Raw genomic sequence first — 15,205 nt, forward strand, 5'->3', positions numbered from 1 at the left:
TTTTTTTTTTTAGTTTGTTTGCTTGTTCAAGCTGGAGGCCCAGCTCACGTCGAAGCTGTGCTCTTTTCCTCCTGCGGTACTTGTGGTGCGCCTGTCTGGGAGCATCGTCCTGCCAAGCCGGGGGCATGCGTGTCTTGTACCATAGCTGGGCTAGCAGCCAGGGTGCCTCGGACCTCGAGCATAGCGGAAGGAGTGAAGCCTTCAACTGGTGGTCAGGAGCCGTCAGAAGTTGAATGTTCACTGAAATGGTTTTGGGTTTAAAAGAACCTCAAGTCAGGGCAATAATTTTGGGAATTCAGGGCCCCCCGTTTTCATCAGGTAGAGGAACTAAACTAGCTGAAGTTTTTGGGGCAAAATGATTAATGACTCTCATAGCACATAAGTTTCACTTATAGAAGGGAAAAGAATTCCCTGTGCCTGGAATGTTTGCTTTATGTTATAATGAACCCAAGGAAAGTAAATATATTAAAGAAAGCATTCTTCCTATTGATTTCTTAAATATTTCTTTGTAAGTAACATCTCTTGAGTTATTTTTAAATGATTCACTATTTGTTGAGTGTTTAGTGGGAATTTGTGTATTTCTGTGTAAACGTATATTTCTTCCTGCAAGGACAAATAAATAAATAGAAAGACTTTCTTTCACGGTTGCTGTTTTGACTTGTGAGTTCAAATTCTGTATTTTGAGCAGCTTTCTCATCCTAAATTATGTAAGCCTGAATGCATGGTGCTGTCAGGCTTGAAATGAAAAAGGTATCTGACGTATGTGCTCATGCCCTTTTCTTTTTGTCTGCTATAACTGAAAGTTTCAGTTGTATCACTTATTTCTCTCTTGAAATCATTCTCAAATGCCCCTTTGTTCTTATTTCATTTCTAGTTACGCAACTTTTACTACACAGTAGTTTCTTATTTCATATCATCATATTTCTGTTTGATATTTCACACTGTGATTCCCATTTTGTTTACTTTTCTGTTGTTGCAGACTGCCAGTATCTAATTCTTCCCGCTTCCCCACTGCACCCTTTGTTAGTAACTTTGTTGTTGTTGTTTTGGCCACAACCATGCAACCTCTCATATTTACTGTTTCAAACAGTTTATCAAAATTTTTCTGGTCACGTCTAAGCCATCAGGGACACTTTTATTTTTTTAGCACTGTTGGAGAAAAAGAAGGAAAGTTATTTTACATAGGATGGAGTAGCTTAAAGATGTCCTAATGGTAGCTTAATAAGTTTGTTTCTTCTGTAATCAAGTAACATGTTGCAGTAACCTGATTGTAATGCAGAACTGTCGTAACACAGAATAAATAGCTTGCATTAGTGTTTTTTAAATTAACCTTATACCTTCTGCTTTAACTGTAGCATGTCTTTTGTGTTTGTCTTGTGATAAACCACTGTGATACAGAGTGCCCCTCTAGTAAACAGGGGTAACTCTCAGCAGTAAGCTTCTAAATGTTTTGGTGCCGTATACATTTCCATATGAATTCTTGTTGCCCTCAACGCTATTCAGGCATATGGAGATATAAACTGAATTATTTTTTTTTAATCTTATCTTACTATTTTCTTATTTGATGGAACAGCTCTTAGTATACAGAACTACTATTTGAATCTAGATTTATATTAACAGAAATGCTGATAGTGTAAAAGGGGAAAACAGGAAATCTATGACACAAAAAAAAAATAAAAAGTTACAGCAATTCTGATACTGATTTCCTAACTAATCTATCCCCACTCATTTTTTGTCATTCATTCTGGAATGTTACTAAGGCCTTTTGGATGAATGGATGAAAAAGTGTTGGTTTAAGTTGATGCACGTCTTTCCAAGTTCAGCAATTGACCTGATAAACCTTGATTAAGTTGTCAGGAAAGATTTTCCTTTAGCTTCTGTTGAGCTGTAGATAATTAATTTAAATCAATGAAAGCTAATGACAGTTTACTAAACTTTTGGATACATATCTTTTTGTCTCGAAACAAAAAATTTACTGCAAAAGTAGCCCCATTTTCTCATGAAACAGCAGAGAATGGTGCTATAAAATAGTTGAAATTTTGATTTTAGCACTTGCTATACTTTCATACTGTTTTGCACTGTAAATTTTGCTTTCTGAGTCGATTAAAGGCTCTATTATACTACAATATTTAGTCTCAGTAAGAACTTCATCCTGCTGAAAACCCCCATGCATCTTAATACTCTCTAGTCAAAAATCTCTGTGAAAACCTGGTGTTTATGAAAGCAGTGAAAATTGTTGATAGTTGGGAACTGAACACAGTGGGACTAAAAGTTTACCCTTGGGAACACTTTTAAGACCTTGAATAACCTTTGTTCTTTCTTGCCCTTGTTTCTCAGATGGATTGCAATTTATAAACCAAACCCAGTATCAGAAAGGCATTCTTTGTCTCTCCTAAAGGACTGAAACATTGAAACATATTTTTTTTTCTTTAACCATGCTATATGCGAGTGGTTTCCAAACTTTTTCTGATTGTGCAACCCAACTAGTAAAAGGGGTTTGAGCGCACCCTTCCAGTATATGTGTACTTATTCCTTTATCAGTTGTATACATGAACTACTCAAGCTCTAATATTTTTTTCCCTTGTGCGCCCTCCCTACTTTGGAGACCACTGCTATGAACTACAGAATTCCTACGGAGACAACAAGCAATTAGGCAGTTTCAAGTTTTGAACTATACTCTGCTAAAGTTTATAGGGAGCTTTTTGTTTGGATTAGGCTTATGGTTAAAACTTAAAAACTACAGACAGTGATTTATGCAAAATAGAGGCTGTATTTCATTTTTCAACTTTCCACATTGCTTCTAGACTACTTTCCCCTTTATCATAGGACTAGTGATGTCAGAATGATGGGAATGCAATTGATAGCGGACAGATTGACATGTTATTTCTTTGTTTGGAAATGGAAAAATGCTGTATATTGAGGAATATCTGTATTCCAGTAAAGTACTCTGTGTTTGCAGGTCTACGAGAACAAGATAAAAATGTCATTCATTTACTAGAAAGTACAGTTCTGGCCCCATATGCAGAGAACATTCACTCTTCTGATTTAAGGCTAGATCTGTGTCATTGTTATCAAGAAAAATTAGGAGAGTACTGACCCGATTCTGTAGGAGTCTGCTCTGGGACAAATGAATAGTATTGATGCTCTTAATATTTATAATTGTTGAGGAAAAGTGCTGAGCATGGTGATAAAAACAACTCTTCTGTGTAACTCCGTGATTCAATCCTCATTTTGTTTGGTAATCCCTGTGTCGGATGGATTACTCTATGTTTCATCAGGTAATGATTTTCTCCTAATTCTAGAAAGTATTGTTTCTTTTTCAAGTGCGTTGTGGAAATTGGAAGTACATCTTATACACACACTGTAAGATTGCACCTGTGTTCGTTGGAGATATAACAATTACTTATTAGATATTTGGATTTCAGTAAAGCTTTCGATGCCATCTCTCTCTGTATCCTTCTGAACCAGATGGCCAGCACAGAGCTGGGTAAACACATCATATGATGAGCAACAGGCACAAAGGGTCAGAGTGAATGGGGTAACATCAGACTGGTGACCTGTTACTGGTGCAGGGGTTCCACAGGGCTGCATCTTAGGCCCTGTGCTCTTCAATATCTTCATAAATGACTTGGACACAGGCTTTGAAGGAGTACTGAGTAAGTTTGCAGATGATGCAAAATTGGGAGAAGCTGTTGGCTCCCTCAAAGGCAGGGAGGCCTTGTTGAGACCTCGACAAATTAGAGGGTTGGTCAACTACCAACCATGTGAAGTTTAACAAAGATAAGTGATGAATTCTGCACCTGGGATGGGGCAACCCTGGATGTGCATACCTTGATATCTGTTTGTGTTCATTCTCTTACCCCATTTATTCAGAACGTTTGTGAGACAGAGACAATTACCGTACAAATTTTGTGTCAATCTGTAAGAACCTGGGTAATGTTGCTATTCCTGTATCTGAAAGAGAAATAGATGCTTGCAAGCTGTCTGAGAAAATGTTGCCTTGTAAGTTTAGTATTCTGTGGTAATTGCAAGATAGGTTTTCTGTGTTTTATTTTAAAACAAAACTTGCAGTTACAGTGATAAAAATGTTAAAAAGACTTTGCCTTTTGACTAATATTGTCTTTTTGATAGTAAATGCTACTTGTTTTATATGCAACTAATGATCAAAATCCTAAATAGAAATATCAGTAATATAAAAAAGGCTAATATTTTTTTAAATAATTTGTAAAAAAAAATCCCAAAAGCAGACAGTGCTTATAAAAAAAAAATACAGCGTTATAATTTCAATTCCTGTGGATAAAATTAATGTAGAAGGCCCCTGAAAGTAACATGTACAAACATCTGGGCAATATATTTTGATCACCTTAAAATCACTTTTCTCAATTTCTAGTAAGATCAGGCTTCTTTTTTTCCCCCATAATTGCTTAGAAGAGTCAGCACAGTCATCTACACTGTGGAAAATCAGTCAGAATTATTGGTGGATATATTGCATTGCTGGAGTGGGACCTCAAAAACATATGGAGAAGGCAGGAAAATTGCTTTGGACTTGCTTAGGCAGACTTCCCGTGAGTCTCTACGGGATGCTCCATTGGGTCTGGCATCATTATTGCTTTCTAATTAGGTAGCAATTCCCTTCAGGAGCTAAGCAGTTGCTAGAGATGACAGGCTGAAGAGCTCAAAAGAGCTGCTGCCTTTATAGCTTTTCTTAATTGCACCATTAGAGGCTATCGAGAATGTGATCTTTCCCAGGTTTCAACAGCTATGGTGAATAGGAATTGATGTCTCTATTGTCACTGAAAGAGAGTCTGGCTAGTAAGAATGGATAATGAATTAAATGCTTTTTAAATTAATTTGATGAAGCTCTATGCCATCAAGCCCAATCTTCTGAATTAAACCTGAGCCATCAGCATCTATCTCAATTAGGGTTTGGGCTATCAGGGAAAAAAGTGAGGAGTTAATGGCCGATGCCAAGAGAGGCAAGTGATTTAGGGGTAATTGTGGCACAGGCAGAGGTCACCGGTGTATATAGAGGAAGGTCAGAGTAGTGCTGAAGTTCTTTTTAGCGAGTGCAGTGGTTGACAGCAAGTTGAATATGAGTCAGCAGTGCCCTGGCAGCCAGGAGGGCCAACCGTGTCCTGGGGGCTATCAGGCAAAGCATCGCCAGCCAGTTAAAGGGGAGGATTGTCCTGCTCTGCTCTGCACTGGTGCGGCCTCACCTTGAATATTGTGTGCCATTTGGGGCACCACAGTATAAGAAAGATATTAAGCTCTTAGAGAGTGTCCAAAGGTAGACAACAAAGATGGTGAAGAGCTTTTAGGGGAAGCCCTGTTAGGAGCGGCTCAGATCACTTTGTCTGTTCAGCCTGGAGAAGATGAGACTGAGGAGAGATCTTATCACAGTCTACAACTTCCTGGTGAGGGGAAGAGGAGGTGCAGACACTGATCTCTTCTCTGTGGTGACAGTGACAGGACCCAAGGGAATGGCCTAAAGTTGTGTCAGAGAAGGTTTAGGTTGGATATTAGAAAAGAGTTCTTCACCCAGAGGGTAGTTGATCACTGCAGCAGGCTCTCTGGAGAAGTGATCACAACACCAAGCCTGTCTGAGTTCAAGAAGGGTTTGAATGATACTCTCGGACACATTGTGTGACTCTTGGGGATGGTCCTGTGCAGTGCTCAGAGTTGGACTCGATGATCCTTGTGGATCCCTTGCAACTCAGCGTATTCTGTGATTCTGTGAAGAGCAATATTTACTGCTGATGTATGCTTAAGGACCAGCAGAGACAGGCTGAAACCTGGACTGGCTGGAAGAAATTACTTAAGTTTAGCTGTATGCCTGGTTGATTGCAATGAGTAGCAGGTTGCTGCACTGCTGTGGTACAGTGAGTTGCTGCACCAAAGCCTAGGATTACCTAACGTTCATTATTAAGATTAATGGGACAGTGAGAAGAGAAAGAAATAGTGGCATTGGTAGTTCTATTCCTATAAGCTTTCAGCCAAGGCTTGTGATTGAGGTTTTTTCCACTGCCAGCATGTTTTCTTTACGTAAGTATACTTAAGGTTTAGACTACAACAGTGGTTTAAAGAATATAGACTGAACAAATTAATTTTTTTGTGTTTTGCATTGGGATTGCTGGATTGGCTGAAGTTTGGGAACGGCAAGAACTAATAACTTGTGGATAAGAGGATGGTGGTTGAACTTGAAGCTGATTTTAGTGTTGTGTTGGACCTTTCATGTTAGTTAACATAAGCGTTAATGGGCACTAAATATTTACATGGAATCATGGTACAAGTCATCAGAAAAGAAATCCATTGAAGATTCTATAAATACGTAGCAACCATATCCAACTCAGGAAGTGCTTGAGCTAAAAATTCTTAGGGACTGTTAAAAGTATTTGCCAACTATACTGCATATGCTTTATGCTCTTTGAAGGCTTTTAATTGCAAGTATTGTTTGAGACGAGATGTTGGGCTACAGTTCACCCATGTTCTCATTCAGTACTCCTGTTCTCTTGTTTGTGAGGGTAGCCCGGTGGTACATCTTTGTGTTGCAACATTTGTTTTATTTGAGAGAAGCGGTTGCTATATTATTGTAAAACCTAGTTAGAATCACATGTAGATGCTTATGCTTGTTTTTGACTGCATGAGCTGGGTCAGAGATGAGTATGGCATAGTGGTTATAACTTAGTTCTTCTAGAGACTTGAAACAGGGTTAACATTTTGGACAAAAGACATTGAGTATACTAGTCCCAAAGTTTGCAATTTTTGGATTAGATGTATCCATTTTATGGTTATTTCTGCCCCATTTATTAGAAACTAGACTGTCTTTAAAAATACAATTAGTTTTGAGTGTTGTGTTTTAACCCCATCTGTCAGCTCAGTGCTACACATCTGCTCACTTACTCCTCCCCAGCAGGATGGGGGACAGAATCTGGGTAAAAATGAAAAAACTTGTAGATTTAGGTAAAGACAACTTAATAGGTAAAAAGCAAAGCAAACCAAGGAATTCATTCAATGCTTCCCATGGGCAGACAGATGTTCAGCCATCCCCAGGAAAGCAGGGCTCCTTCACTTATAGTGGCGACTTGGGAAGACAAATGTCATCACTCCCAACATCTCTCCCTTCCTTCTTTTCCCCCCAGCTTTTATTGCTGAGAGTGACAATATATGGTGATGTGTGCCTGTTTGGTCACTTGGGGTCAGGTGTCGGGGCTGTGTCCCCTCTGGTCCCTTCTTGTGCTCTTCAAGCCCACTTGCTGGCAGAGCAGTGTGAGAAGCAGAAAAGGCCTTGACTTTGTGTAGTCACTGCTCTGCAATAACTGAAACATCCCTGTGTTATCAGGGATGGAAACACTGTTTCCATCACAAATCTCAAATATATCCCCTCTGTACAGGCTGCTGTGAAGAAATTTACCTGAATCCTAGCCAAACCCAGTACAGCTACTCACTGGACTTTGCAAGAGAACGAAGATTTATATGAAAAATTTTAAACCTGCACTGCATTCATAAGCTGCTTTACAATTGTAATTGGTAACATATTACAATATTTTTATACTCTTACTACAAAGCTGATTTTCGATAACTTGAGAGGTTCTTCTATCTCAAATATCTCAGTCCAGATCCTTTCTAACCAAAGCAGTTAAGGCTTCACAAGACTGGGAGTGAGCTGTAGTGTATCTTGAGCAACAGCAATTGTTCATTTCCAGTTTGCACCTACTGTCCTGATTAAGCTGAGGATGTTTTGATATTACAGTCTGTTTTAGCAATCTGTTAATTGCAATATTTCCAAAGATAAACAATTATATTCATTTGAATGGCTGTACAGAGCATTTTTGAAGGATTTATTGCTTGTTTGCATTACCTATATTGACAAGGCATTTCCTGTTCTCCCAAATAATTTAGGAGCAACAGAGATCTGTAATGGCCCAGGATTCCAGGACATCCAGCTACACAACTAAAGGGAGAATTATCAATGTACCTTAAAAATTAACCATCTGAAACCCTAGCAAATGCACATACATACTTTCTGCAGATGTAGCAATGTTAGTGAATAAATGTATGATGATCTTAGGTTCAATTTGGGTGAAACGCTTTAGTTCATAATTGTTCTTCCAAAGTTATTTGTTGCATCACTGTACATCTGCAAGCTCTATTACTGTACTCTTGCACTGATACCTGAATTCTAAGCTAATTAAAGCTAGAGACATTCCTGAAGATTTTATATTGTTCTTCTTCAGTATGAAAGATTCACTTTTCATTTATTGTTTTTTATTGTCTATTTGTTTTGTAAGTAACTTGTATTTCCAAGGGCACTAATTTTGTTAGTTGCAGAAACAGAATTTTTAGTGATAGCTTTTTCTGGCCAGAAAGATGAGGATCTTGCTTTCAGCACCTGTGCTTCATTCATTGAAATTTTTCAGTGTGTAAACACAGTATAACTCTAATCGATATAGTCAATTTGTTGGTAATTTTTGCCCCCTTTGGTTTACCTTTAACTTTCTTTTTTAGTTTCATGCTTTGTGGTAAGACGATGGGTTTTTCCCCAAGTAAATAAAGCAAACATAATAAAATACCATGTAAGTTGACCAGTAAGTTTAATTTTTTAATAACTAGATTACATGTTAATTAGGAAATTATGTATTCGAATTAATTTTCCTAGTTAATTCCAATTAAATCAATGAACCCCTCAGAGCTCAGCCTGCTTGTTCTGTAGATTTCAAACTTCATGGACTCATGGGCATGAAAACATTAAGTAATATCCTAGTGACACTAAATGCTGTACTCCCTACTAGACTTAGTTTTAGGTTTTTCTTTCCATGAAACTCAAAGCATTGTCAGAGGATCTTGCAGGCAAACACTCCATGAGCCATTGGTTGAAGACTGTACAATCAGATTGTGCAAGAGAAGTCTATAGACTTCTATTAAGATGAACAGTGTAATGAGCAGCGTAAGAGAGAAAAGCAACTTTCAGCAGAACTCATCATGGCTGGGCTTCGCGAACGAAGATTTGAGAGAAGGACTCTATCCACATTTGCTACAAGCGTGCTGGTGGCTAAAAAGGCCAATGTGAGATAGACAAGTCTGGTTGCAAAAGGCACGGCAGAAAGACTCCTTAGGCAGTATTGGCAAGACACAGTTCTTTCTGCCTTGTCTTTTCTCAGAAAAAGTGCTGTTGAAAGAAATTACTAGTAATTGTGTTTTGAAACTAGGGAGCATTCTTAAAATATCACATTAGAGACTGTTTGCCTTGGATTATTCATCTACTTAAGCAGAATGGTCTTTATCTTCTTCCATGTGAACTCTATAATCACCACTGAAGAAATGGGATTTCCTGGTTTTCTTAACAATGAATGCAAAGTGCTTTTGAAATGAGTTGGCCTAAATCCATAGAAGTGCTGGCATGCTCTGCCATGCAGACACTTCTATTTCTTAGTTAATTGCTTGGTTGCTATACAGAAGGGACAAAAAGTTTTTACAGAAGCCAGCAAGGAAGTAATGCCAAAGAAAGGAACAAAGCACAGTTCATTGTTCTTAAGATATATGAGTTTGAGTATCAAACCTTAGTGTCAAAAGAGGTGTTGCAATCTTCTCTGTTCTTATAGCTGAATCTAAGGTCAACTCGGTTCTTTTAGTAGGAAACCCTGGGAGAAACAAACTCAGAAAAGTTATGGTTCTGTAATTTCTAAGGTGCTGTACAGTTATATGGGGAAATATGACTTCAGGTTCCCTCTTTGAATCAAATTGTTTGAAAAGAGATCTTCATCTTCCTTGGAGGACAACCAGAACGAGTGGATGCTCTATGACTGTACTGTTAGTAGTTTCTCACACAGAGCTTGGTGGAGGTAAAGTCCCCCACGTGGCATGCTCCTTTTCTTCTTTATTTTCGTCCAGAGTTTGGCAGTTATGTACTACTTCAGATAGGCTGTTCCAAAAGGTATAGATCATTATTCTCACCTGAGTTGTGTCTGATGTCAAAGAGTTCTGATGGCTAATTATGTGCTGAGCAGTCTAGGGTTTTCTTTTACTGGTTTTAAATTTGCTCTAGTTTATATTAGACCCATTGTTTTTTCTTGTATCATAACAACAGATAAATAATCCACTCTCATCTATGCTGCTCATTATTTTGTACATTTGCTCCATTCTCTAAACTTTTGCCTGTTGCCAAATTTCCAAAGTTATTTTTACATTGCTAGGGTAACTGACCTAAATATTCTATTTCATGTAAAGGACATAAAATTGATTATACTGAGTGGCATTGTACTAATTTGTTGTATTGGACATTCTGTTTCTAATGTGTCATAGTGTTCTATTTACTTTCCTTGACTGTACTTGAACAGAGTTCTTAATAATGACAGAAAGCTCCTGATCCTGAAGTGTTATCATTAACTGAGAACTACATAACCCGTAGTCATTTTCTGCTAGTTGGAAGAACAGTGCATTGATCAAATGCAGACCACTGATTTGGTCTGCAAATTGGATGTAGCTGTTACTTGCTTTCAAATCTATGACTGCAAGATGCAGCTCAGACCCCTTCTTATCTGTGGTAGTCTGTTCACTTGGTCTGTCACCAACACCTTTTGAAACCGGTTAACCTTAAAGGATTTGGGACAGCTCACAACAGCCCTACCTGGAGCACTCAATTTTAACTGGAATTCTAAATTGTAAAGACCAAAAATCAGGCAATATTTATAGGGCAACAAATGCAATTGGGCTGAGAACAAGGAGAACAAACTGAAAAATAAAAGTTTTAAAACCCGCAATGCTTCTAGACCCCTACTTTCTATCAGTTTTTCTTTGAAGTAATGTTCAAGACACACCACTACACCTTGTACAATTTGCACAAGGGATTTGGCATGCAGGGTTTTCCTCCCTGCTCCTAGAACCTGGAAAGCAAACCAAGAGGGAACAACTTACTTTTCATTAATATGCAGACACAAAAGAACACATGGACTGCTAGCTGGCAGTGCTAAATGTGAGGCTAGGTGACCATTTCTCTGAGAAAATGTGTGTGTGTTTGAAAAAGGCTCATTCTTGACAAACTACTGAGGTCTATTAGTAGTTCATCTGACATCTACAAGGATGTCAACTATGTTTGGAAAGGAGAATATTACGCTTGAAACTAGTGATCTAAATTACCAACCCCTTTAAAAATAATATGCCTATAAAGATTAATCAGTTGGTGTTCCTCTTTTCTTTCTATCATCACTTTAATTTTCCACAGTTTGATTGTACTTCACACAGAAAGCACTCCATGCATTGTGAGGAAGAAATCCTACCCCAGTACACAAAACTGAAATGACAATACCCGTCGTCATAGGCTTTGCAAGCAACTATCATTGCAACATAAATGCTTTACAATTATTTGCTCTGCTCATCATATCTAAATTGCGTTCGTGGCTTGAGGCTGCCCAGATATGAGGGCTCTGAGCATTTAGATTAGTGTATTTTAATTCTGCAGAGAATCCTTTAAGTTTTGGCTCCAGTGTCCAAAATAAGATTAATGGTAAGTCACTGTAAACAACGCATTCATATTTTAGTTTTATTTTGTAATTGCTGCTGACTATTCTAATAATAAAGAAAAACCTATATTGCCTTATCTGCTTATTAGATCATCTGGTTGTGACTCATTGCATTCATTCCTCTTCTGAAGAATGGCACAAGGTATGAAGAAAAAAGAGCAAATCTTTTTGCCACAGAGTTAGTGATACTTGACCAAACTTTTTCATATCCTTTCCAGATTCTTATGAACTTTAGTCTTACCATGATTTCTGCTGTGGGTTTATAAGATATTCAGATGCTACTTTTTATAAATCATTTCAGCGATTGGAGTTTAAAAGAACTTCTGTTATAAATAAGGTCTTTAAAGGAGCCTTTTGAGTTCTGAAGAGATTAAGGAAAAACTTAAATAATTTCTCTACAGGGCATATTTGGAGACAACCTTGAACCGAGTGTTTGTTCTCTGCCCTTTTTCCTAATATAAAAGCCTCTACTGAGGCCAGAAATCATTTCTTCTGACTGTTCAAACAATCCAAGGAAAGGGACCCTTTTTTTTTTTAACTGCCTCACACTGTCTTTCTGAATTCTAAAAAAACCTGTATAGTGTCACAAAATTATTATTGTCTGGTGATCCAGAGTGACATGAGTACTGGGAAAGGAAGGTGGAGTAGCCATGCTGTTCTGAAACTAAATACCAATACTTCTGTAATTCTCTTGAGAAGACTTCCTTCAGTCTTGCTGCATTCCCTCAGTAAGGAATGATCATAGATAATTTACAGATAGATTTAACTGTTTTAGGAAGACTGCTCCTTAGACTCCATTGACCATGTTGACAAGATCTTACTTACAGAGTGGGGTAGTGTATATGTCCACAGGCTAACTAAATGACTATGTGGTTTAACTTGAGAGAGCACACTTCCTTGTGGGCTTGTTTCCTGTTTCTCTATTGAATCTGAAGTCTCTGAAAAATTTAGGTTGCAATCTGTCTGCAGTTTTTTCCCTGCTGTGTTTCTCTATCCTGCCATCCCCCATTTCCCCTGTTGGCACTACATCAATTATACCAGTATTTTTGGAGAAGCTGCTTAAAGGGTCAGAGGTGAATTAGTGCCAACTTCATGGTGTTTCTCTCATTTGGCAATTTATTCTTCCCTTTTCTCCTTTAGGGTTTAGCACAGGATTAAAAAGAAGTGTACCCGTAAGTTAGTTTAGAAAATACTCTTACACAATGAAGCCATGCAGCCTGAGCATAAAATACCAGCAATTTCCATTGGCCTTGTGTCGTATACTTTGTTTCAAAGAATTCTCAGTGAGTTATAGTGTCATCATGGCTAGGCTTTGCAAATGAAGATTTGAGTTATATTATTTAGTTCTTGTAATAAAGGAACTTCTTAATAACCTTACTCCAAATACAGTATTTTAATAAATTCAACTGTCTTTTTTCATTTGTTATTTATGCTTGGAGACCATTTAATTTTTCCAAAAGTTTATTGAATTATCCTTTTAGAGATGCAGTAGCATTGGGCTTCCCCAGCTTAGTTTAGACATCTCAGTCATAGATTGCATTGTTTCCATGTCTTCCACACTGTTAGTGTTGAGGGTATTCTGTTATGTCAAAGTGCAATGAAAAATAATTTTGTGTGTGGAACTAAGTTAGGAGTGTCTTTCCATATCTTATTGTTGCTTTTTAAAAATACACTTTTTTATTATTCCGTTATTGTCCCAAAGCAGTCAGAAATCTTATAGCAAGAAATGAGGAGGGGCTCTGAGTAACATGATCTAGTGAAAGGTGTCCCTGCCCTTGGCAGGGGGATTGGAACTAGATGATCTTTAAGGCCCCTTCCAACCCAATTCATCCTATGATAATATGATTCTATGAATTATTGCAATTATTATTTCATTTTCTTTGGGAATGGCTTCAGAGCATCTTTATCATTATTATAAGTGAAAATTCCATGCTTCTCTATATTTAAAAGAGAAAATGCTGACTTAGAGGTAGAAAAAAAGATTTAAAAAAATTAGTAGTCTTTGAATATTTCAAATCACTGCATACACCATTCATATTTCATCTGAAGTAGGAAAAAAGTACAAAAAATGAGAATTCTAAATTATCATTTTTTTTGCATATGTAAGAAGCTGTCAGGAGTTGTATTTAAACCAGTGTTAAAAGGAGTCAGGTTTCAAAGTATCACAAGTGTTGAAGCTGTTTGTACAGCTAGAATTTTGGTTTTTATTGTTCTTTATGCATGAGGCTAGTGCAGATGCAACAGATTCTTTGAAAAAACTGGAACTGATAAAAACATTCCTAGTAATCCAAAGAAACTGATAAATACTTCAGGGTTTTCAATTGCTTGTTAAATATTGAATATAGAATGAAGCATCATTTGAGTCTTCAAGAAAACGCTGGAGAAAAAATTGTACCATTAATGAAAGATCAAAGGCAATAGAGAGTCAATTTACAGATTACTGAAGTGACAAAGATGAAAAAGTAAAGTGAGGTATCACTCTGTAGAATACATATTCCTTCCAGTTAGAGAGGTAGAAGCCATGTTTGGGAATGTTTTACACAACAGAAGGCACAGATGGTACTGAATTTTCACAGCTGTCTTCCATTAAGAGTTACTGGTGGTGTGGATGAATGTAGCTAATGTCTAGACAGTGAGAAATCTTTATTTTTACCCATTTCTTTGTCCTTACTATTGGTAACAACAAAACTATTATGAAATCACAGAAAATGTTCATTGAATGGTGCACCTGGGAGCCATCTAGTTTCAAACTCCCTGCTCAAGCAGGGTCAGCTTACATCAGGTTTCTTAGGTCCTTGTCCATTTGAGTTTAAATTGTTTCCAAGCACTTTAATTCTGAAGATCCAAATCCCAGATTTTAAGATGAGCATAATATTTGCCTTTTTCTAGTCATCAGAACTTTTCTCAGTTGCCATGGTATTTTAAATATGATTGACAGGAACCTTGGAGTGACTTCAGTCAGCTCTCTACCTTTGCTCACATCCCAACTAGCACCACGGAGCTGTGTGTGTCCAGTTGTCTTAAATGCTACCTAGCTGCCTTCCTCTACTGTAGATAATACTTTGCTCCCTCAGACTCTCTAAGTAGACTCTTGGACTGGGAGGCCTGAGAGCCAAATTTGCAAACAAAACCCAAGACAGAAAAAGGCATTGAGTATCTTGGCCTTTCCCATGTTCTTTGTCATTAACTTCCCCACCCCACTGAGCAGCAGACATGCACTTTCCTTACTTAGTCTTCCTTTTGCTGCCAGTATACTTACAGAAGCTTTTTCCCTTTCCCTTAACATCCTTTGATGATTTCTGCTCCAGCTGAGCTTTTGCTTTTGTAATTTCATTGCACTACACTTGAGCAATGTCTGTTCCCCCAGGTGACTCGTCCCTGCTTCCACCTTTTGGAAGATTGGGCTTAATAGTATTTTCAGTTGTCACTTGCTACGCACCATTTTCCCTAGTCAGACTATTCATTTATGTAGTCCATGTTTGGCTTTAGAATATAGTCATAAATCTCATTGCACTTATGTAGGAGCAATAATTGAGTATTGTGTACAACAACTGAAAAAGAGCATATGTGTATTATGACACTGCGATCGTTTTATCTGAAATGTAAAATGCTTTTGCAATCAGATTGATGCTGTAAATCATAACCAGACTTCAGTTTTTTCTATGAAGTCACCAAAATCTCAAGAGAAA

At 37.7% G+C, this 15,205-nt stretch overlaps 1 protein-coding gene across 1 annotated transcript in view; it reads left to right on the plus strand.

Moving 5' to 3' along the window:
• ADGB (androglobin) overlaps positions 1–15,205 on the plus strand; it is a 109,352-nt gene that overhangs the window by 696 nt on the left and 93,451 nt on the right. The window contains exon 2 of the mRNA XM_029962717.1: positions 14–123. Within this exon, the coding sequence (XP_029818577.1) occupies positions 14–123 (110 nt within the window). The remainder of the gene's footprint in view (positions 1–13; positions 124–15,205) is intronic.

Source organism: Manacus vitellinus, unplaced genomic scaffold, assembly GCF_001715985.3.
Source record: "Manacus vitellinus isolate BGI_N305 unplaced genomic scaffold, ASM171598v3 scaffold_4_pilon, whole genome shotgun sequence".
NCBI classification, from domain to species: domain Eukaryota; kingdom Metazoa; phylum Chordata; class Aves; order Passeriformes; family Pipridae; genus Manacus; species Manacus vitellinus.